General features: G+C 40.6%; 1 protein-coding gene across 1 annotated transcript in view; it reads right to left on the bottom strand.

Annotated features, from left to right (window-relative positions):
- LOC143988152 (putative cation-transporting ATPase 13A4) overlaps nt 1-25,656 on the bottom strand; it is a 156,517-nt gene that overhangs the window by 87,088 nt on the left and 43,773 nt on the right. Inside the window, exons 2-4 of the mRNA XM_077487481.1 lie at nt 24,801-24,974; nt 24,483-24,626; nt 13,954-14,024 (exon numbers count right to left, since the gene is read on the bottom strand). Coding sequence (XP_077343607.1) covers nt 13,954-14,024; nt 24,483-24,626; nt 24,801-24,974 — 389 coding nt within the window. The remainder of the gene's footprint in view (nt 1-13,953; nt 14,025-24,482; nt 24,627-24,800; nt 24,975-25,656) is intronic.

Here is a 25,656-nt window from a genome sequence, read left to right as displayed (position 1 = left end):
CCATAGGATAGGGCAGCAGAAGACTCAGTGTCAGATTCATGAAGCCAGGTTTCGGTTATGGTGAGTAGATTAAATGAGTTAGAGATCAAGAGGTCATGGAGGGAGGTGAGCTTGTTACAGAGCGGGCATTCCAAAGGTTGCAAAAGAAAGGGAGTCTGGCCTTGGGAGGAAGAGAAATGCAAACTAAATTAGGTGGATTGCGGATGCAGCTAGAGGGTACAAGTAAGAATGGATGGTTGCACACTGAAGTAAAAGAAAGTCTCTTTATTGTAAAATCCATAAACATAATTCATGAATAAACACAGCGTTGCTGTGTGAAACGCATCTATCTGTACCTGCTTTTACCATCCTGTGGTGTCATTCGTGTTTATGAATTTTACAATAAAGAGACTTTCTATTACTTTTGTGTGCAGCCATCCATTCTTTCTTGTATCTACTGCATGGCCAGCGAGCCGAGGCTAACACTCGTGGGAGGAGTCTATTCCTCAGTTCACCTGTTTTCCATTACTCACCTAGAGCGGAGTTTTTCATTTCCTACTGCTTGCAGCCAGAGGGTGCAGGGTAATGGGTGCATTGAGTACAGTTAAATGGAGGCCCACGGTTTGGGGATATATTTCCAGAGGTTAGCAGAAGCAGAAGGGTGAGGGAGGTAATATGGGAATGTGATTTATATGAAGGGACATGCCCCAGTGTTCTGGAGTTTTTTTTTTTGTTTTTCATCTCACAAACAGTAGCTAAAGCGTAAGCCCCATCCTCTGTCACCCCCCCTCCACTGTCAGCCCCCCTCCCCTCTGTCAGCCCCTATCTCTGTCAGCTCCCCTCCTCTCTGTCAGCCCCCCTCCACTCAGTCAGCCCTAGGGTTGCCACCTGTCTGGTTTTCACCAGGACAGTCTGGTTTTTGAGACACGTGTCCAGGTCTCTGCCCACCTCTAACCTGGACAATACCTCACCCAACACGACCCGCAGCTCAATGTGCCTGTGTCGCAATGTCCGCAGTGATTTCTGCTCTTGCCATGCCAAGGTTTCTCCCTCCCCATTTACCACCTGCACTCAGTGACTCCATCCGCTAAGTTCAGATGGGATAGAAAGGATGAACCGCCGCTCCAAAGTAATCCTCGAGGACTAAAGCTCTGTCTCCTATTGATGACCATTACACACACCATGAGCAAACAAGCAGGACAAAACTCTGGATAGCCGTACACTGGAAAAAGACTTGAAATCCCATCTTTAATTAAATAAACGTGAGTCACATCAAAACAATATCAAAACATCCACAGCAAAAGAATAACAGGGTACCGACGCGTTTCGCACCGTAATCAGTGCTTACTCATAGCTAACCATCTTTCAAGCAAATATCAAATATATAGCATAAAACATAAAAAAAGGCAAGGCATATCACATAATTGAAAGATTGAAGGCAATTACAAACAGCTGAATCGCACTTGCAATTATATCTTAGCATATGCTGCCAAGCAGTGAAGAAAACTTGAAAGAAAGCAAAAAGAAAAAAGAAAAACATTTTTGACAAAAAATCTAACCAAAATTTAACTCTTAGTGAAAATAGAAATGATGTAAAAGATGCTGCAGGCATACACCGCCTTATAAAGGTGTGTATGTCTGTATGAAATTAGTGAGATAAGTTAAAAAAATTGACCAACAGGCCCTAGAAAGTGAAATGAAAATATTCAATTTTATCCAGAATGAAAAATTATTAAATCCTGTGCAAGAAAAAGAGCAAAAAAATAAATTAAAGTGGGTGGAGGATATAGACTTAATGATAAAAAATCAAACACATACACAAAGGGACCCATGTAAACATTAAATATATGTGTAAATAACACAGGTGCCACATGTATAATCAGTATATGGTGTCCTGTAAAAAAGCCCACCGATATAGACTACACAGCCCGCCTCAATGTGTCCTCAATGCATATGTAAAGATCATACATCTACTAACAACCGATCAGCCAGTTAAAATTATATAACTGGCATCGGCACTGGCATATATTTTTCTATATATTTTTAATTTTTTTTATATTATAGGGTTTCTGCTTTTAATATTAAGATCCTCCCTTGCCATGTGATCCTTGGTTGACACTTTGGAATGTGGCTAATGGACAACAGATGTGTTAGTCTACATTGTGTGGAATTTTCTGGTTATAATAGAATGATCTGGATAATGAAAATATAAGGGGGAGAGGATAAGATGAACACAATAGTGGGTTAACATTTATGTTAATGGTACAGCATGATAAGATCTTGGTGTGTGTTGCCCAGCATTTTATTTATTTAATAATCAACATTTATAAATTTTTGTTGTGAATTTATTAAGTTTTGACAGTGGGTTACACGCTTTCTCATTGTTTATATAGGATAAGCCAATAGGACCGAGGATATTACAATAGACTAAGTTTGCTAATTTTTTTCTTGCTAGTTTTGTCATGGATTAAATATGTTTTTTTACACCAATACGTTACATTGGATTATCAATGGACTCATAAACTTGTCATGTTATCGAGAGCGAGTACTACAATGTCAGAGTCATATATTTACATCTGTAATGGGATTTTCTATATATTTTCTATATATTTTTTGTTTATATTATAGGGTGTATTATAGGGGTAAGCACTGATTACGGTGCGAAACGCGTCAAATTTCTGTTATTCTTTTGCTGTGGATTTTTTTATTTTGTTTTGATGTGACCCACGTTGTTCTAATTAAAGATGGGATTTCAAGTCTTTTTTTCAGTGTGCGGCTATCCAGAGTTTTGTCCTGCTTGTTTGCTCAAGTTCAGATGGGACACGGAGGTGGAGGTGGCTTGACTCGCTGGGCTGGCAGAAGCTGTAAACTCTCTCTAATATCTGCCCAGATCATGCTTGCTAGAAGCCAAAAAACACCAGACTCCTGATTCTCACTCTTTGATAGGAGCTGTCCTAGTGTATGTATGCAATTAAACCAATCCAGGTGTAATCTGAATCTGCCATCTATATCCCGGGTGCAATGCAGAAGCTCGTATTCACAGAAATAATTCTAAAGTTTTCAAAAGATTCCACACACTTTAGATCAAAATCAGCAGAAACATTTCTGACATATTTAATGCCAAAGGTATTTCTCAAAGGAGCCACCCGAATGGCTTAACGTGGTATTAAACCCAAAAGCAAATGTATTATATTGCAACTCACCAATTCTTAAATGTGGTGGCTGCATTCATTTTCTTTTTTATGGCTTTCTTTCCTTTATTTTCACCTGGTGATACTGCCAGTAAGTCTGGTGTTTTTCAACAGAACAAGCTGTCTTGTAGATGTAGCAGTTAGAGGTAGCAGCTAGAGGGTTAAGACAAACCATTTACCACTGACAGGGGTGCGTACAATACTCAGCTTGTATTCTTACTTATACTTATGTAAAAGCTTTATGCCAAAAGGAACAAAAACTGTTGCTGGAGTTTGCCTTCAATTAGTTTTTAAATATGCTACTCCATATAGCACTCCCCTCTCCTCAGATTAACAATGTTGTTGTCCAAAGGTATTTTTGTTGCTTTTTCATTCAGAGGGAAGTTATTTTACTGAGCTGATCACCAGGTGAAAACAGGGAAAACACCTAAAAAAGAAAACTAATGCTGCCACCACATCTAATGATAAGTAAGCTGCAATATATTACATGTTTGTTTCCTTCTTTAATACACTTTAAGTATTAGTCTCCAATGTTGCAAGACTTTCCTGTCACACTACTAACAAATGAGAGATGTTTTAATCTTTCAGGAAGAGCACCGACAGGAAAAACAATACATTGAATAAATAAATAAATAATTTTAGATTAACATACATTATAAACAACGAAAGTATTTATAGCATACATTAAATGGCGCATAATATAATAGCAGAGAGTGGATTAAGACATTCCTGTGTTAGGGTGTACCAACTTTGTTGAGAAGAAAATATTACTGAATATACAATGCTATGAAAAAGTATTTACTCCTTCCAGATTTTTATCTTCTTGAAAATTTGTCACACTTAAAGGATTCAGATCATCAAACAAATGTTAATAATATATAAAGATAACTTGATTAATTACAAAATGCAGTTTTTACATTATGATTTAATTTATTAAGGTAAAAAAAACTGTCCAAACCTTCCTAGCCTCTGTGAAAAAAAGTTACTGCCCCCTCCCCTCCCCCCTTTGCCAAGTCATGAATGATCTGTAATTAATACATTTTTTTGGAAAATAGAGTTAAATTTTACATGCCACACTCAGGCCTGGTTACTGCCAGACCTGTTGAATCAAGAAATCAGTTAAATAGAAGCTGTCTGACAAAGTGAAGCATGTAATTACAAAGTAATTGACATGTATCAGTCTGGGAAGAGTTACAAAGCCATTTCTAAGGCTTTGGGACTCTAGCAAACCATGGTGAGAGCCATGATCTACAAATGGAGAAAACTTGGAATAGTGGTGAACTTTCCCAGGAGTGGCCAGCCTACCAAAATTTCTCCAGGAGCAGAACGATAACTCATCCAGGAGGTCATAAAATAACCCAGAACATCCACTAAAAGAACTGCAGGCCTCACTCGCCTCCTTTTAGGTCAGTGTTCATAATTCAACAATAAGAAAGAGACTTGTCAAAAATGTCATCTATGAGAGAGTTTCAAGGCAAAGCCACTGCTGACCAAAAACACAAAGGCTTGTCTCACATTTGCCAAAAAACATCTTGAGTATCCCCAAGACTTTTTAGCAAATATTCTGTGAGTTGATGAGACAAAAGTTTAACTTTTTGGAGGGTGTACGTTCCGTTACATCTGGCGTAAAACTAACACAGCATTTCATAAAAAGAACATCATACCAGCAGTCAAACATGGTGGTGGTGGTGTGATGGTCTGGGGCTGCTTTGCAGCTTCAGGACCTGGATGACTTGTCATAATTGACAGAACCATGAATTCTATGCTCTACCAGAAAATTCTGAAGGAGAAAGTCCTGCCATCAGTTTGTGACCTCAAGCTCAAGCGCACTTGGGTTATGCAGCAGGACAATGACCTGAAAAACACCAGCAAGTCCACCTCTAAATAGCTTAATTAAAAAAAATTAAGGCTTTGGTTTGGCTTAGTCAACGTCTGGACTTAAATCCAATTAACATGCTGTGGCATGACCTTAAACAGACCGTTCATGATCAAAAACACTCCAATGTGGCTGAATTAAAACCATTCTGCAAAGACGAGTGTGCCAAAATTCCTCCACAGCAATGTGAAAGACTCATTGGCAGTTATCACAAATGCTTGATTGCAGATGTTGCAGCCAAGGGTGGCACAACTAGTTATTAGTTTTAGGGGTTTAGGGGGCAATTACTTTTTCCCATAGGGTCAGGCAGCTTTTTTCCCTTAATAAATGAAACCATCATTTAACTAGTTGCCGACCGCCGACCGCCGCACGCCGCTTTACGTCGGCAGAATGGCATGGATGGGCAAATGGGCGTACCTATATGTCCCTCCCTCCCCGTGGAAGTGATGTCATCTCTCCTTGTGAAGTCTTTTCGATTCCAATGAGAGAAGAGATAACATCTAACCATGAGTTGCACAACACTACACTAACACCAGTAAACACTGTACACTCCCCCCCCCCCCCCAGTTAAACACTTCTCTCCCTGTCACTGTGTCACCATTTGCAGTTTTCAGATTTTTGACTGATCACTGCATTGGTGTAATTTGTGACTGAAATAAGTGTTAAGACATTTAGGAGTAGGCCCCAATAGGTCTAGGGTACCCCCATAAACCCCCCTAATAAAGGTTTAGCCCCTTGATCGCCCCCCAGTAAACCCTTTCACACCTTGTCACCAGTGTCACTAATCAATCTTTTTTCTGATCGCCGTATTTGTGTCACAGGTGACGCTAGTTAGCCAGTTAGTTGATTCTTTTCACCATCAGGTTTTTATAGCATCAGGTACCCCCATATATTAAAATACAGAGTAAACAAATATGGCCCAAACGCACCACTCAACGCTAAGGATGAATGATCCTCTTAGGGTTATAGATATCAAAGTTACAGCCTATAATCTTAGATCATAAAATCTTAGATCATCAAAAATTTAGCAGCTACTGAAAAATAAAACAAATATGAAAAACAAATGGTGATGAAAACAGTCCAAACTATCATGTGACTTCAAACCACCATAGCAGCGCTCATGTCAATACATATGTTTATGACATGCTTATATACAATTCCTCATACAAGTAAAATTAAAGTGTCCCATAAAGTAGTTTCAGGTGAATAAATTTGATTTTCTTATAGGTGATAAAAGTTCATAAGTTAGTGCATGACATACCCAGGCTTGTCACCACGTGGTCACCATCCCAACTATATCTCTTTGTTGCCACTTCTCAGGGATTTCAACTGATTCTGCTAGTATTCCTATTAGGTACGGGCAGCACCAATAAAGCAGGATCATGTGAGAACATAAAAAAATCACATAGCGTAATCCAGTTTGATTTACTTTATTGAAGCCCAAATAAAACCCCGTAACAGGTTATACGTACAAGATAAAACAATAAATGAAGCATTAAATGCAAACCATAGCATTGCCACTGATCGCCAGATTGCGGGGAGACATCAGCGTCAAAAAGACTGCCGCACTTGGCTGCTCCCTGGTGTTTCCCAACGGACGCGCGGCTCCCCTCATCAGTAATCAGGATGTAAACAGCTCCTCCCACACATACACCACAGCACCGCAACCGATGCTGTCTGCAAGGAAAGTGCCCATCCATACTAGACAAGTGGCGCATCACGCTCAACATGACCATAAAAAGTCACTTTGCATAAGCAAATGCTAACAGTTTTTTTGGTAGTGTTTGAATCAGTCGCTGACAGTCAGGTTCTCTTTTTCCTGTGAGTCTCACTAGTGTACCAGTAAATTTAGAGACCAAAATGTCAAATTGAAAGTACACTAGTGAAGAGGTCTACACGATTGTGAGCATGACAGATAGTGAAGAGGAAGTCACTCATCTGTCAGATTCAGGCTCTGAATACGATCCTGTAGACAGCAGTGGCACCCTAACAGATGACAGCACCTCTGTTGTTGTTGAGGTGCAAGAACCGCAGGGCTCTCGTACGGAGCAGAGAGCCAGTACTAGTGCCATTCATCTTTCTGGTGAACTGGCAAGCACCAGCGGCCTAGTACACCCTGGTCGTAGTCAAACCAGCACTCCAGTATCATGTGGTGACGTGGCGAGTTCCATAAGTGCAGTTTAAGCTGGTGAGGTGGCTAGCACATCTAGTGTCCCACAGCCACCAAGAAGAAGACAAACACAGGTCCTTAGTGCCCTTCCTGCTGCATTTGCCAATCCTAATTTGGAGCCCACCACTTCTGCAGCACCCCTACACTCCCCCTTCACTGACCAACCTGGAATCAAGGCGGAAACAGTTGATTTTACGTCACTTAATTTTTATTCGCTGTTATTCACAGAAGATCTCTATAGGTCTATTTTGGACCAAAACAATTTGTATGCTGGTCAATTCATCACCGCTAATCCCCATTTGACCTTTGCCAAAGAATGATAACCTACTACAGTTCCCGAATTTAAGACCTTTCTGAGCCTATCCCTCCTCATGGGCATAACTAAAAAGAGTAAGTTGCGGTCATTTTGGTCCACTGACCCAATTCACCATATGCCCATGTTCTCTGCCTCCATGGTCAGGGCACGATACGAGCAGATCTTGTGGTTCATGCACTTCAATGACAATGAACTCTGTCCTACTTGGGGTGACCCTGGATACGATTGGCTCTACAAAATTTGGCCCCTCGTAAACCACTTCAACCAACAGTTTGCAGCCTTTTTTACTCCCAATCAAGTTGTCTGCATTGATGAGTCTCTGATTGAGTTTTCTGGCCACTTGTCTTTCAAACACAGGCTATACATATAGTTTTATGTTTTACGAGGGAAGAGATAGTCATGGAGCCAGAGAACTGCCCAGACTACATAGGGAGCACTGGTAAGATTTGTGGGACTTGATGTCATCCTTATTTGGAAAGGGGTACCACTTGTATGTGGACAATTATTACACAAGCACACCACTTTTTAGTCATTTGTTTGATAATGGAATTGGCGCATGTGGCACCGTGCAATCTAATCACTGGGGCTTATCCCAGCACCTTGTAGATTCCCGTCTTAGGCTGGGGAGAGAGCCTGCTTGAAGTGTAATAATTTTCTCGTTGTGAAGTGGAGGGATAATCTGAATGTTTTTGTTCTATCCTCCCTTCACACAGACATGATGTTCCAAATTCCTACGGTGACTGGTATTGTGGAGAAACCCCTCTGTATCCACGAACATAACCTTAATCGCTTGCCAATCGCTGCACACAGATATACGTCAGCAGAATGGCACAGGCAGGCAAATGGGCATACAGGTATATCCCTTTAAATTTGCCTCCTATCGGGCGTGCCCACCACACACCGCAGGATCATGCCCCCAGGTCTCGGGAACTCGATGTTCACCAGCAGCCCACGATTGTGGTATGAAGAGGTAGAACGGGGAGATGCCTATGTAAACAAGGCATTTCCCCATTCTGCCTAGTGACAAGACAGAGATCTACTGCTCCCTGTCATTGGGAGCAATGATCGCTGTCACGTCCTAGATAGCCCATCCCCCCACAGTTAGAAGCACTCACTAGGACACCCTTAACCCCTTGATCGACCCCTAGTGTTTAACCTCTTCCCTGCCAGTGTCATTTACACAGTAATCCGTGCATTTTTATAGCACTGATCGCTGTATAAATGACAATGGTCTCAAAAAAAGTGTCAAAAGTGTCAGTTGTGTCCCCCATAATGTCGCAGTCATGATATAAATTGCAGATTGCCGCCATTACTAAAAAAAAAAAACGTATAATAAAAATGCCATAAAACTATTCCCTATTTTGTAGACGTGCTGTGGCCAAACCTCCCAATCCAAATGCAGTAAGCCGACTGCATGAGAGGCATTTTCCGTATGTCCTCCCTGGTACCCCTACCCAACGAGCCCCCCAAAGAAAATGTTGTGTCTGTAGAAAGAGTGGATATAGGCGTGACACGCGCTATTATTGTTCCTCCTGTCCTGACAATCCTGGTCTTTGCATTGGTGAATGTTTTGAATGCTACCACACACACTAGTGGAGTATTAGCGTAGGGTACAGCATTGTACAGACTAGGACACACTTTCACAGGGTCTCTAAAGATGCCATCGCAATTTGGGACGCCCGAACCTGGAACCGAACTGTTACAACTGTTATGCACCATACACACGGTTGGACTTTCCGACGATAAAATCCGTCAGATTTTTTCCAACAGATTTTGTCTCAAACTTGTCTAGCATACACACGGTCGCACAAAGCTGTGGGAAAATCTGATCGTTCTGAACGCAGTGACGTAAAACACGTAAGACGGGGCTATAAACGGGCCCATAGCCAATAGCTTTCGTCTGGTAATTTATTCTGAGCATGCGTGGCACTTTGTCTATCGGAATTGTCTACACACGATCAAAAATGTAAATGATTGGATTTTGTTGTCGGAAAATTTTAGATCCTGCTCTTAAACTTTGTGTGCTGGAAATTCCGATGGAAAAAGTCCAATGGAGCCCACACATGATCGGATTTTCCGACAACACGAACCGTTCACAAATTTTTCGACGGAAAGTCCGACCGTGTGTACAGGGCATTACAGTAACAAATAAAAGTGTAAAAAAAAAGTTGAAAATAAAATATATAAAATAAAAAATAGTTTTGTTCTCTCTCTATTCTCTCTCTCTATTGTTCTGCTCTTTTTTTTTACTGTATTCTATAATGCTAATCTACAATGTTTTAATGTTACTATTATTATTGTTTTATCATGTTTACTTTTCAGTTATGTAATTCTTTTATACTTTACTGTTTACTGTGTTTTATTGTTAACAGATTTTTTGTTTTCAGGTACACCATTCAGCTGTGGCACTGATTTATTTATCTTGATAGCAACGGCATTTGCTCCCATGATACGTAAATCAGTGACTCCAGTGCTGTAGAAGGTGATTTCACCATCACAATAAAAAAAAAGAGCATATATGCTGAAGCATGGGGGCAGGGGTAGAGGGGCGATTTGCCCCTAACATTAGGGGTGGATTGCCCCCATGCTTTGGCATATATTTTTTACTATGTTTTATTTTTACTATGTTATATTGTATTTGCTTTGCAGGTATGGTAAGTCTTACTGTTATACTGTACTGTTACTTTGTTTTATTGTTAACCATCATTTGCTTAGCAGGTATGCCATTCAGCTGTAGCACTGATTTATTTATCTTGACAGCAACAGCATATGTAAAGCTGTGACTCCAGTGCTGTCGGAGGTGATTTCACCACCACAGTTAAAAAAAAAAGAGCATATATGCCGGAGCATGGGGGTAGGGGTGGAGTAGCGATTTGGTCCTAACATTAGTGGCGGATTGCCCCCATGCTTCGGCATACAACATTTTAGGCACAGATTGCATTAAAAAAAATGTTTTATTTTTACTATGTTTTATTGTATTTGCTTTGCAGGTATGGTAAGTCTTACTGTTATATTGTAATGTTACTTGTTTATTGTTAACCATCATTTGCTTAACAGGTACACCATTCAGCTGCAGCACTGATTTATTTATCTTGACAGCAACAGCGTTTGCTCCCATGATATGTAAATCAGAGACTCCAGCGCTGCAGGAGGTGATTTCACCACCACAGTTAAAAAAAAAATGGTGCATGTATGCCCATCATTAGAAGTGGGTGGATGAAGGGCGGTATTCTAATGGTGGGCATACTCACCGACCAATCTCTTTTTTCCTTCAGCCCACAGGCTGTATGAAAAAAAAGAACATTATAATGTATGCCCAACAAGGACCAGCAACGTACTGGTATGTTGCTGGACTTTGTGTGGTTATACTAGAATGATGCCTGCAGGTTTAGGTATCATCTTGGTATCATTCTTTTCAACCAGTGGTCGGCTTTCATGTAAAAGCAATCTTAGTAGCAAATTAGCCTTTAGACTTCTTTTTCAAGCAGTGGGAGGGAGCATTCCCCCCCACCACCATCTTCCATGGTTTTCTCTGGTTCTTCTGTCCCAACAGGGAACCCGAGATTGCAGCCAGTGGTTCCGTCAGCTGACCATAGAGCTGATCGGAGACCAGAATGGCTTCAATTATCTCTATGGCCTAAGAAACCAGAAACTACAAGCATTTCATGACTTAGGTTTCGCTGGATATAAACAGCGCCATTGGGAAATTGGCAAAGCATTTTATCACAACAATCTTGGTGTGGTCAGATGCTTTGAGGGCAGAGGAGAGAGGAGAGATCTAGGGTCTAATAGACCCCATTTTTTTCAAAAAAAAGAGTACCTGTCACTACCTATTGCTGTCATAGGAAATATTTACTTTCCCTGAGATAACAATAAAAATTATAAAAAAAAAAATGAAAGGAACAGTTTAAAAATCTAATAAAAATAAAAGCATCACTGCCACCCCCCCCCCCCCCTAAAATGGTAACCTGTAAGGGCTTTTAAAAATGTATGTAGTTTGTCACTGCTGAACGTTTGTGTGCAATTTTAAAGCATGTCGTGTTTGGTAACCATGTACTCGGCATAAGATCATCTTTTTTATTTCATCCAAAATTTGGGCAATATAGTGTTTTTTAGTGTATTAAAATTTTAAAGTGTGTTTTTTCCAAAAACATTACGTTTGAAAAATCGCTGAGCAAATACTGTGAAAAAAAGTCCCAGAGGATGCTGGGACTGTGACATCACAATGGGCGGGGACATCACCCGGTGACCCCGCCCATTGTCCCTACATAAGTCGCCGCGCAACACGTCCCTGTCATTAGGGCCAGAGACAGCGACGAGTCAACATCTCAAGGAAGAAGGGGAGAAGAACAGAAGGTGGCGACAGAAGACCGGGCCACCGCCAGTAAAAGAGCTGGAAGAAGGCGTGGAGGCCCGCCAAGAAGAACCGAAGAGGGGGACAAGACCCTCGAAGTCGGAAGAAGAGGCAGCGGCGGCGACAGAAGACCGGACCACAGCTAGTAAAAGAGCTAAAGGAGGAAAGCGGAGGCCCAGCAAGAAGAACGGAAGAGGGAGACAAGACCCGTGAAGAGGGGGACAAGACCCCCGAAGTTGGAAGAAGACCCCCGGAGCTGTGCAATAAATTATTTTTAACCCTTGTGTGTTGTGGTGTTTTATTTACATTTTTTTCACAGGTGAATGGGTAGGGGTACATTGTACACCATACTCATTCACATAGAGTGGGGGGCCGGTATCTGGGGGCCCCCTTATTAAAGGGGGCTCCCAGATTCCGATAAGCCCCCTGCCCGCAGACCCCGACAACCAACGGCCAGGGTTGTCGGGAAGAGGCCCTTGTCCTCATCAACATGGGGACAAGGTGCTTTGGGGTGGGGGGGCCACGCGGCCCCTCCTTCGCCAAAGCACCCCCCCACGTTGAGGGCACACAGCCTGGTACGGCTCAGGAGGGGGGGGCGCTCGCTCGTCCCCACTCCCTTTACTGACCGGCCAGGTAGTGTGCTCGGATAAGGGTCTTATATGGACCTTTGAGGGGACCCTCATGCCGTTTTTTCGGTGTAGGGCTTCCCCTTTAAGTCCATACCAGGTGATGGGGCCAGCGCATTGTCAATCTCGCCGCCATAGACGGCGACATTGACTTCCTTCGCTAGTCCCGGTTACCTGGAGCCGCGTTCAAAATTAACGGACTTTCCTCCGTGCGCGGGAAAGTCCGTTCATTTCAAAAGTCCAGCGGACTAGCAAACACATGGGCGGATTGTCTGGCGGACTCTGGTCCGCCGGACTTTTTTACGCCGGATAATTTGATCGTGTGTACGCGGCATTAGAAAACCTGAAGGCGGTGCTTGGTTTTCCTCAAGGGCTGAAGTAGTTAAAAACTGCATTTTGAATTTACTCGAGTTATCTTTGTGTAATATTTTTTTTGATGATCTGAATCATTTAAGTGTGACAAATATGCAAAGGAAGGTGGCAAATACTTTTTCACAGCACTATACATAGAAATAATTTTAGCTAAACATCATTGCAGAGTGTTACCCAATAATATTCCTTTGGGATTGACACATGTTTTCAACCACTTGAAGTTCCTCAGTCAATTCCCTGCATTAAAATGATATAAAAAAACACAACCTAATCTACTCACCCAAGTCTTTAAACACTTACCCGACAGAGTCCTGGCTTCAGCACAGCTCCTCTCACTTACATAGGCTTACCAGTACAATGTATGTCTATGGACACACAACCCGACTTGGGAGAGTGCCGTATGGGTGCTCCCTTAGCACCTGGCTTGCTGAGGGGGCACCCAGAAGAGAATAGGAACAGACAGCATCAGCGAGGGACTGAAAAATGAGGTAAGATACCACTCTGTGCAATATCATTGCACAAAGCAGGTAAGTATAACATCTTTTTTATTTTATTTTTGAAAAAATACTAACAATAACCTTTAATATAATTTTAAGACCATACAATGTGCAAATTACATATCTTCAACTTGCTTCTAACTTAAACTGAGTTGATTCTAAGTTAATTTCGACCTGCTTTTGCATTCATATTGACTGAATAAAAAAACAGTTCAGTTAAAACCAGAAACATTTGGGTTTATTTTCTAATGGCATATATAGAAGGTTATTCATTTTACAAAGGAAGTTGCGCTTTGCAAGGAAATTTTTCCAAGAACTTGGTGAATGTGGAGAAATTTTGCTTTGCAAAGAATATCCAATTATGTGCAAGAAAAATAAAATAAAACATTTTTGCTTGCACATGATTGGCGATGGAAATCGGCACAGCTTCACTGCATTCACTACGCTATGGGAAAATTTGCTTGCAATGTGCAACTTCCCTTGCAAAGTGAAGTCTATTTGCCTTTAGTAAATCAACTCCATTGAATCTCATGGAGAGGCGGGATGTGTTCTTCACATGTTCTTAAACTTACCCAATTTTCTGAAATTCCTTTTTGTAGTTGTCCCATACATATCGAATCTTCTGTACTCTAATGAATTTTACCTTTAGAGAGATATTTTCAATTTTTAGCATTAAAGCACTTACATAAAAACGGGACAAAAAATAACTGATCCAATTTACTATAATGTATATAGTGTATAGGTAGGTGTGGTATCCATGGATATTTATATCCATGACATATATTAATCATCTAACATGTTATGTCACATGTTGAGTTGGTAAAATATCTAGTCAGTGTAGTAGGATTTTGATATTACCCATATATTTAATAATTTTGATAATAATTACACCTGCCTTACCATAACTATTATGATGATGATGATTATTATTATTATTATAATTTTTTTTTTTACTTAAAAGAATAATAGGCAGGTTAGTTTTATTCTTGCAGGGTATTTCACATTCAGCAGTTGGATTAACTTTTCCTTTCATATTATGGTATATTTTAAAAATAAAAGAAAATAATCTTCCAATTGGAAGAACAAACTTCATAGACATGAATTAAAGTAAATGGAGAAGACTACCATATGTTATCATTAACTGCCATAGATAAGGTTCTCTCATGAACTTTGATGGTAACTTTGAAAATATAATCTGAAAGGGATACACTTTGTAGAATATATACACTAGAAAATATTTTGCTATTAGTATTGTGTAATGTATTGCAGTGAAAAAAGTTGTAAGAAGTAAGTTATTTTAACCACTTCAGCCATGGAAGGTTTTAGCCCCTTAATGACCAAGCCATTTTTTGCGATATGGCACTGCGTTATTTTAACTGACAATTGAGCTGGAGTGCAACGCTGTACCCAAATAAAATTGAGGTCCTTTTTTTCCCACAAATAGAGATTTCTTTTGGTGGTGGTCACCTCTTCGGCTTTTATTTTTTGTGGTATAAACCAAAAAAGACTGACAATTTTGAAAAAAAAAACAATATTTTTTACTTTCTGCTATAATACATATCTAAAAGAAAAAAATGTAAGAGAACAAAATTCTTCATCAATTTAGGCCAATATGTATTCTTCTACATATTTTTGAATAAAAAAATTCCAATAAGCGTATATTGATTGGTTTGTGCAAGAGTTATAGTGTCTACAAACTATGGGATAGATTTATGGACTTTTAATTTTTTTATTGTTTTTTACTGATAATGGTGGCAATTAGCAATTTTTAGCAGGACTGCGACATTGCGGCAGACAAATCTGACCCTAAGAGACACTTTTTGGGGAACAGTGACACCAATACAGGGATCAGTGCTAAAAAATGCACTGATCACTGTATAAATGACACTGGCAGGGAAGGGGTTACCATCAGCCACTGTATCTATTGCACGAAATAACATACAAGTACGTTGTTTCATGCAATAGAGCCACCCTGCCGCAGTATATATGCGGTGGGCGCTCTTGAAGTGGTTAATAATTGAATAAAGGGAGTAGTCATAGGTGCTAATATGCAGAAAGTGTAACTAACACCCTCCTAAATAAATGGGAACAGGAAGATATTTACACCAATAAATGGCCTCAATTAAAATTATATAAGAAACACACTGATGGGGCATTTCCAAAAAGCAGGCTGTAGCTGAAGCCTCTACTAGTTTACCATTGGATGTGGTTGGTCTATATGATGTGTGCCTCCTAATTTTGCTATTGTGGTTGTTCCATTGAGTTAAACTTGCTTCTGGAGGTTCTGGCACCCACTGTGGTAAGAGAACCAAGGTAGGACACATGGAATAATTTACATGTAGCCACTATATGCTACTATTGTTCAGTTTGTTATAAGAAGGAACTGAATACCTATATCCTTTCCTGTTGTGCTTGCCCCCAGCTAGCCATATAAACCTGTATCATTTGGAAACAGCCTATCTTCAAATCCTTCATTATTTCTACTTCATTAGGTTGAGTTGGGTAAGTGTGATATGGTAAGGCCTTTATTAACTCAAGCAGTGCATACCTGCATTATTGTGCATTGTTCTAATAACAGCCAAATGGAAGAAGTGGTGCAACTCACATGGAGAGCAACTTCATGCTTCTTTTTGCATTATACATGAAAATATGTGTGTAGTAACCATAAGGTGTAAGTGTAATAAGGAAATAAGTGTGTAAGTCTGACTGCTTGCTAAGAAATGTCAATTGATGTTAACACATGTAAACTCATGGTGTTTTTAGTGGGGATTACCAGTGCCTGGAACCCCTCTAATATTTACTACCAATCATCTCTACACTTCTTTATGCCCACCTTTCATATCTATTAAGCCTTTCTTAAATGGATCTACATTCATAGCTTTCCTTCCTATTAGGAAAGTCATAAAAACTATATGGTAGATATACATTTCTGGATGTTTATGCAAGTACACATTAAAAGGGAAGTCATCAAGAATGGTAGAATTGGCAGACTCTTTCTATGATAATTCTATCCAAAAGGCTAATGCAAACTGTAATGGGAACATTTTTAATTGGACAAATGGGCAATTGTTTATTTTCATAAGAAACAAGGGTTATAAACACTATATCTGGCCTTAATTGTTATTTTCAGTAACTGCAGGTGGGGTTTTTTCATCTTGTTTAACAAGCTTGCATTCTACAACTGTCTGTGCAATACTTAGAATTACATTCTATTATTAGTCATGAATACTATGTACACTTATGCCGTGTACACACGATCGTATTCTCTGACGGAAATGTTGAATGTGAGCTTGTTGGTGGTAAGTCTGACCATTTGTATGCTCCATCGGACAAATGTTGGCTAGCATGTTCTCAAATTTTCCGCCAACAAATGTTTGTTGTCGGACATCCGATCGTGTGTGCACATGTCCGTCGGACAAAAGTCCAAAGTACAAACACGCATGCTTGGAATCAAGGACGAGCCGGAAGCGCTCAGTCTTGTAAAAATAGCATTCGTAATGGATATATCACATCGGCTCACCGTACGTCTTGTACGTCACAATGTTCATAATTGTTGGCCAACATTGTTGGCCAACAACAAGACAAGTTGGAGCCAACACCCTTCAAAAAAAATTCCACGGTTTTGTTGTCGGAAAGTCTGATCGTGTGTTCAAGGTTTAACTTGTGTGAGAAGGCATTTAGCTACATAGGCAGTGTAGTTCTGCATTTTATCTGTCCCAATAGTCATAGTGCCCAGTGTCAGTATCCTCCTGAGTCCTGACAACTGAAAAAACTACCTTCTTTTCTATGTACTTGTATCCTAACATAAAGGAACATGGAAGGAAAAAGATCAGGAACTTGAAAATGAAGGAGGGATGGTTTACATTGTATTTATGTCTTTTCTTGTGCATTACAGTGTGCAGTTTGTTTTTCTACAATGTTTCCAATATCTCATTACACCTGAGACAAGGCTTCATAACTATATACTGTATTGGATTTAATGTGTTGGCTGGTTCTGCAACATGAGCAGCTAGAATGAAAGGAAAAGGGGGGAAAACAGTTTCAAGCCCTCCTTTCCTCATGGGTTTGCGGCAGTGGGGTTTTTAGTATCCTCTCAGGTTTGAAAAATGCGGGAAGGTTTCTGATTGGCCCCCTGATTGCAGCAGAGGTCTGCTGACCACTGTATCTGGGCAGTTTAGGGTGACCTGTGAGGAGAATTTCAAGTAAAAAGGAGGGTTCTGAGCCCCATATTTTCAGTCGCCTCAGTAGCATCGAGCTATGCTGTTTCCTCCCTCCCTCCCTTCAGTCGCGGCTATTTTATTACGTGGCAGTGTCACCTTATTTAAGGGGGACAGTTTACATATTTTAAACAATTGAATTTATTTATTAATAAAAGTGTTGGTGTTATTTGAAGTGTGTGTTTGAGTTATGGGGTGATACCCCTCTTCTTTTAATGATACAGCTCGAGTCGTAGTGGCTGAGCTGTTTCTGTGTTTTTAAATGGAAATAAAAGTCTATTTTATTTTTTAAAGCCAATAATAATAAAGGCCGCGGCCATAATTTTATCCAAATGAAGCATGATTGTGTTTATTGTTTATCTAAATGCCTGCTGTCTGCTATCCCATATTTTCAGCACTGCTTATTTTCACAACAAATTGACAAATAAAAATGGGAATATACTGTACATGGTGTTGTGACCACACTTTTCCGATTCATTTTGTTTGTTTTATTGTTACAACTGGAGTTGCTGCTTGAAATAAGACCAATATATGAGGTTATGGTTAAGCAGAGTGTTATGATACTAGATAGAAATTTTTGTCCAAGATAGTAAGAAACAGTTGGAAATGGCTAGGAAGCTTTAGATTATTCTTTATATCAGTTATTTGACCATGTTAAATAACCATCAAGTAATGGTATTCTTTACTGTAATCGTTTTTAATTGCATCCTAATAACAATGACAAATGTGGGAAGCACATGGGGAGAACTCTATAGCAGCTTTGGAATCTTTCTTTACAAAGTACTGCATTTGTTGCTGAGATAGATAAATGGAAACTAAACTGATGTAAGCTTTGTCAGTGCATGCAAAACATATAAATCGGCATAAGAAAACACATAACAACTATGGTTGTTATCTACCAGCACCACGTAATATGTTGGCACTTGATAAGCAAAGAATAATAATATTTTATCTTGCTAGTTACCCCAGCTGAATATTCTAGTTAATGATTCTCACACTGATTTTATTGTATATTGTAATAAACAGTACCTGGCTAATATGGGAACAATCTGGGCAGTCATCCTACAGTGTTGCATTCTTCTGCCAAGTCAATCGAGTTTGTCTTGCTGGCAAACAAAGAGCTTCTTAGTACCTGCTCCTACCATGCCAAGATTTCCTATTAGGTTAAGCCAGGTTACAGCCCAATATCCATCCACCTGACACAATTATACTTATCAGAATGTTTGAGATTGTCATAAAAGCTTTTGTTGGACTCATATCTTAGAAAAACAATCATGATCTTTACTTTGGTATTGAGAAAAAAGTTTCCTGGCATGTCGTTATGTTGCCTACACTTGATACGAAATAGTAACAAATGCTTTGTGGCCCTTATCTACACAGATTGGTAGTCGCTACACTATACTGCACAATTACCTTCTGTGCAGGGGTGTTTCTAGGCTTTTGAAAGACCAAGGGCACCCTTAAGGAGTGCAGTGATGCAAATGGTGGGCATGATCAAATTGTCCCCGTTAAGTTGTTGTGTTCTGACAGGGGGGTGCCCCCCTGCCAGAACACTCTGATCAGAACTCTGCCATTGGCTGAGAGTGCTGATCGGGAGTCAATCGGCTGCTGGTTTTCCAGCATGCATTCCCACATACACACGGGCAGGATGTTGGCCGGTATTTTTTGTATCCGCAAATATCTCCTGACATTCTGGCTGTGTGTACCAGCTTAAAAGCGATATGGATAAAAAAAAATTAAAAAAAATCTAAGCCTACGCTACTCTGGGTTAGGAGTAAGTAATGTACAGATTGTAGTGGACAGGAGTGCATATCGCAAAGATTGCAGGGGCAAAGGATAAGCAATGCACAGAGTATATGAGTCAGGAGTATGTAACACACATAATGCGGAGGTCCAGAGTAAGCAACACAAACCCACAGAGTTCAGGGGATGGCAGTTTGTAACGTACAGTGTGCAGGGGACAGGAGTAAGAAATGCAGCAACTAAACTAAGAAGCATGGAGGAAAGTGTAGCTGAACTAAGTTTATTTTCCCTTGAGATGAGATCATTAGGGGGGATACAATCACCATGTATAAATACACAAATTGTTATATACAGTGAAATTTTATATAACAATTATTACAATTTTTGACTTGTTATTGACTTTAACTTCATTGCAAAGGAGAAGGAGGCACCCATTGTATCTGGAAAAAATAGGTTTAATCTGCATAAACAGAAATGCTATTTTACAGTAAGTGCTGTGAAAATGTGGAATAGGCTTCTTTAAAAACAATTTAAAGGCAGCTTAGTAACTTGTTTAAAAAATCTGGATGCATACCTAAATGCTTACAATATAACTGGATATTATAATTCATAATAATAACACCAGAGATTCAGTAATGTATTTAGGGTTTGTGCTGGCCTAGGCCTGACTAAACTCGTGCACTCCCTAATTTAAATATAACCCACCCTATCCTATCGAGGCCACACCCCTTGCTGTTTAAGACCTGCCCTGAAATTTTCGAGTGGGGACACTACACTAGTTCTGAGGGCCTGGGGGGGGGGGGGGGGCAATGGATTCCCTTAATTTGCATAGATTTTCTCTCACTTCCTGTTTGGCTATGGGGCAGGAAGTGAAGGGAAATCTCTTCACACTGACAGGGGCTATAACCCTCCCTTATTCTATCCAAAATGTAAAAAAAAAAAAAAAGTGTTGCCTATAGTTCTACTTTAAGCACAAATTTCTGATAATTTTATGGAGAGGACTAAGAATATATAACCATGCCAATTGTGCAGCAGAAAACATATAGCACAGTGAGTAAAATTTGTGGTCCAGGATGATATGACAGTCAAAATTATAAGCTCTCCTCCCCCCACAGTTGCGGGATGCTAGCCACCCACGTACGGGAAGCAGTGCGGCCGCTTTATGGGGGCACTAGACTAATTTGTCTGTCAGCCCAGCCCACCCCATAAGACTGGCGCTACACTAACCGTGTAGCACAAGCTGGCGGGGACTCTTTCCGTGCTGCCCCCCCTGCAAAGTGCTGCACTAGGTCTGGGCCTTGTCGACCTAGGCCAGGGTACAGCCTTGCAGAGATTGTTGATCCACGCAATATTCAATTGCCTTAGAGAATCATAAAGAAGTTTATTTTCCTCTGTTGGAGCAAATTGGATCATGCTTTATAAGGGTTTCTCAGTCTTTCTCTGGATTAACTGTTGGTACTGTTTATTGAGGTTTTCTATTTAGTCTCTATGCAACAAAGAGATGCGCCTTTCCTTTCAACAACTATTGAACCAACACTCTTTATTGGGTTCTTGGAGGGAACAGAACCCAGCCAGACGCCAACACACACACACTACTCCCACCCCCCACACACTCTTCTCCCATATAGATCATATTCTTATTAATGTTAGCACCTCCCCGCTTGTCCTGACCTCGACCATTGCACCTCGTTCTTGGTCTGACTATAATTCAGTGATCACCTCTTTCTCCTCACTAGTCCCTAGACCTAACCACTGAACCTGGACTATCAATGACAGCCTGTTAGTCAATCCAACCTATCGCCAAGACACTGAAAGCACCATTAAAGTCTACTTGGCTAACAACAACACACGAGATGTTTCCCCTTTAACTTTGTGGGAGACCCACAAACCTGTGATTAGAGGGGCAAGTATCAGCGGAGCATCGCATATCCGTAAGCAGAAACGTCTCCAACATAGGCGATTAGAAGAGGCCTTTTATGTAGCCTCTGCGGAGTTCCAAACCTTGCCAATTCAATTGAATAAAAGCTCTTATGAAAAATCATGCCTATAACTCGATCTCTTCCTGACAGAGTCGGCAGAAAAACACCTCCGCAGATCGCAACACACTCTTTATAATAAAGCAAACAATCCAGACACATTCCTAGCCCTAGCACTCTGGAAAGCTGACTATACCCCTAAGCCTACTCGTCTAAAGCTGTCTCCTACTCCAATTTACCCATTAAAATTCAATGAGAATTTCATAGACATCTTTCAACATTATATAAAGTTTCCACCGCTCTTGGATGACCTCCTCTCCTCTAGCCAACTTCCACCCCTCTCCTCAGCCCACTGAGAAACCTTAGAAAGACCAGTGACTACGGAAGAAATTATATTAGCTATCAAAAACCACGCAAATGACCAGGCCCAGATGGATTCTCGGCAACTTCCTACAAGAAATTTGCTGCCCTCCTTACCACTCATTTATTAGAGGCATACAGCTCACTTCTCTTGGGCCATGCCTTCTTCATGATCCCTAAATACAACACTAATGACACAACTTGGTCCAACTACAGGTCGATATCCATACTCACCTTAGACATCAAGCTCCTGGCTAAAGTGCTTGCATCGTGACTTAACTTGTTCATTGGCACTTTTATTCACAAAGACCAAACAGGAATCCTCCCCTCCCGCCAAGCTGGAGACAATATCAGACGAGCTACACTTCTAGCCTATACCACCCGCACCTGCCACATACACAAAACATCTTGGCCATACCTCCACTTCATCCTACAGCGCTGGGGGTTTGGCTCACACTTTTTATAATAGGTCTTGGCCCTATACCAAAACCCCAAAGCATATGTATCCTACTCCGGGTTTCGCTCAGACCCTTTCCCCATTGAACGCAGCACTCGCCAAGGTTGTCATCTTTTCCTACTCCATTTCGCCCTAGTGATTGAACCTCTTGCCCTTCTAATCCACTCCAACCCAAATATCCAAGGCCTGGAACTAGGCGGACATTAGCATAAACTATGCTTATTCGCTGATGATGTCCCTATCTTCCTTACCTCTCCCTTAATTTCCTTCCAAAACCTACTAATCATACTCTTTCACTTTGGACAATTATCTGGTCAACCCGCAAAAATCGACAGCCCTAAACATTTGTCTCCCTCCAGCCCTACAGCCCCATCTTAGCGCAATTCTCCCATTCCCTTGGGCCACCTCACATATTACATATTTAGGTGTCAAATTTATGGCTAACGCCTCCAATCTATTTTCAGTCAACTACCCACCCATGGTGTTGCACCTCTACTCTCTTATATCGAAATGGTCACCCCTACCCTTAGCCTGGTTGGGCAGAATAACAGCGCTAAAGATGTCCATTCTCCCAAAGATCCTCCACCTCTTCCGAATACTACCAATACGGGTCCCTACTTCCTGTGTATTCCACAGCGAAAAACCTTATATACTTCATATGGGGGAAGATCAAACCTCGCCTACCTCAACCAATTCTTTACTCTCCCCATATAAGAGGAGGTCTTATGCCGTGTACACACGCCCAGACTTTGACAGGAAAGGTCAGACGGAACAAATTCGTCTGACAATTTGATCATGTGTGGGCTTCATGGGACCTTTGCTGTCGACAAATCAGACAGCTCACCTTTTTTTACAAATGGTACAGTTATACCTTTTCCATTATTATGTGAACTTCATAACCTTCCTTCATCAGAAATTTTTAGTTACTTACAAATCAAGCACTTCTTCTCCTACACACCACCTGACTCTTCTTCCTTCCACTTCACCACATTCGAGCAGGCTTGCATGAAGGATCTCCACAGACGTGGTCTCATCTCAAAACTCTATGCCCTTCTCCTAACACACTTAACCTCCTCCCCACTGGCATACACAAGCTAGTGGGAAAGTGACCTCAACCTAACTCTTGATCCAGCTGATTGGGCACATATATGGCAAGTGACTAAATTGTAGCCTGAGAGACCAACTACAAAGTGCTCACAGATGATATCTGGTCCCTGCCAGGATTGCCAAATTCTCCCCCAATACTACCCACATTGCTTTCGAGGCTGCACCACAGCAGACACACATGTACACATTTGGTAGGAATGCCCCACGGTGAAAGCATTCTGGACCAAAGTATTCTAGGTACTTTCTACCGTATTGGAGACACCAATACCACTTGACCCCACAATAGCTCTCCTGAACAACAAACCCTTGACTGTAACCCACTGCCAATTCAAAGTCCTCCTATTCATTACCACTGCAGCCAAGCAGACCATTGCTAAAGCCTGGAAACCCTAATTTCTATGCATCTTAGCAATGAATAACAGAATCATTCAAGCAATGGTCCACGCCAAGATTGAGGCAGGCCTCCTGGAAAAAGTTTCCGCCTATGAAAAACTATAGAGACCGCGGATTACTCACTTCCTGCCCCCTGACTTTCATGACTCACTTCTATTGCCATGAACTTCAGGTTACATACAGATCCTGGTCCTCTCTAGGGACCCCTATTCCTTTTGACCTTCCCCTTCTCTCCTTTCCCCTTCCTTACCCCAATTAACTTTTTACAACTACCTCTACAGCCTAGTTTTCATTCAATTATGAGGGGTTTACCCTCTTTACCAAATGTGTTACATAGCACTACCTGACCACAACTAATTACTGCTTTTTGGCCTTTAACTAAGTTATGTTAAGCTATTATGCTGTTCATATAACAGGTTCTCCAAATTTTCCTGATGTATGGCAATGTACATTGAAATATGCTTAATAAATCTTTTGAGCAAGAAATAAATTACTGCTTTAGTCTAATGAGTTTGATCTCCTCAGATCTTCCCGGATCTTCTCCTGGCAATCTGCAGGACCCTGTAGCATTGTTTTGAACCAAGTCCATTTCATGTGAAAGCCAAACACTGTCATCTATTTGACTGGACCTTGTACTGAACTTTACTGGTATGTGTGTTCTCCATTTATTCTCTATGGGTTTACAATTTTAGAGAACATTGTGGGCATTGCTGCGAGTGAATTGATATCTTTGGTTTTTTTTTGTATTACTAGTTGAGATATACTGAAAAATCATTAGTGCTGCTGTGTCCAGATGTGCTAAATCCATTAATGTAAGCATGCTATTGAAAGTTTGTACTATAACTTACTTTAAGATCTGGTCTTCTTATAGCTCTATTTACTGTGGAGTTTTCATCAGACATGACAGAACATGGCGACCCACTCAGCCAATCTTTAAATTCATCTAACTTGATCCAGCGTACTTTCTTCCTAGTGTATTTCTTCCTTTCATCCTAGATAAAATGGCGGATATTCAGATGGGGGGAAATGTCTGGTAATACTGCTTCCAACAATAGAAAGCAGTGAGATTATATCTAGTTGGTGTATATAAACAACATTTGCAGTTAAAAGCTCATAATGGATTGCAGTTCTATATAACTGGACCATCTAATAGAAAAGTTACTTACAGTTGTTCTAAGTAAAACCACATTGGCTTTCTCCAAAGAAGATGGAACACAGTTTGCCCATACGCTCCACTCTGGCTTCCAATAAAAGAGCAAGAGAAGGATCCCTCCTGACACGCAGTAACCAATCACACACAGGATAATCCAAAGGATGCTTACTCTATAGCCAAATATTTCCTATTGTCAAAACACAGAACACAGAAAGATTTTATTCATAAAAATAATTGAATCAGAAATAACAAAACAAAAGAAATATGTAACTGCGTCAATCAGTATCTGTATACATTTTATACAAACGTGGATAAAAATCAGCTCGTTGCTAATTGTTCTGACAATTTTAAATAATAACGCCTGTGTTTTCTGTGGTAAAATTTCTCTAGTTTGTTGAAGCTGTCTCAGGTTTAGAGGCTTTTAGATGAAACTCAGAAACTTCTCAAGATCTCAAATGCAAGGCAAGTCCTTGGTTTCACTTTGTTACCTGACTTTCCCTTACTTCATAACTAAGTCTACTCAACTGTCATTACCCTGTCTAATGTATGTGCCTTTACTGGCCATTGAGGCAGTTCCAGAGAGGAGTAGAATGACAGTTGGCAGGGCTTAGTGGTGGTCAGCAAAAGCCAGGTCTCACGGACAGTGAAAGAAAAATTGAAATGGGAACAGAAGAGGTTTTTCTGTTAAAAGCTTCCCTCCATATAAGTCATTGACAATGCAAAAGCAACTTGCAGCAGTTTGCTGCAGGACAGAAGAAGGCCAATTGCAAATCAACTGTAAATTCAAATGGAAAGAAACCACTGCATTAAAAGTTTAGCTCCATGAGCTTTTAGCCTTTATGTGCTAGCAAGCGTCCCATATTAGCTCT

This window comes from Lithobates pipiens, unplaced genomic scaffold (assembly GCF_037356315.1).
Source record: "Lithobates pipiens isolate NorthernLeopardFrog02 unplaced genomic scaffold, aLitPip1_a1.2 Scaffold_18, whole genome shotgun sequence".
NCBI classification, from domain to species: domain Eukaryota; kingdom Metazoa; phylum Chordata; class Amphibia; order Anura; family Ranidae; genus Lithobates; species Lithobates pipiens.
Note: the sequence above shows the minus strand (reverse complement) of the source record. Positions and strands in the feature narration are given on the sequence as shown.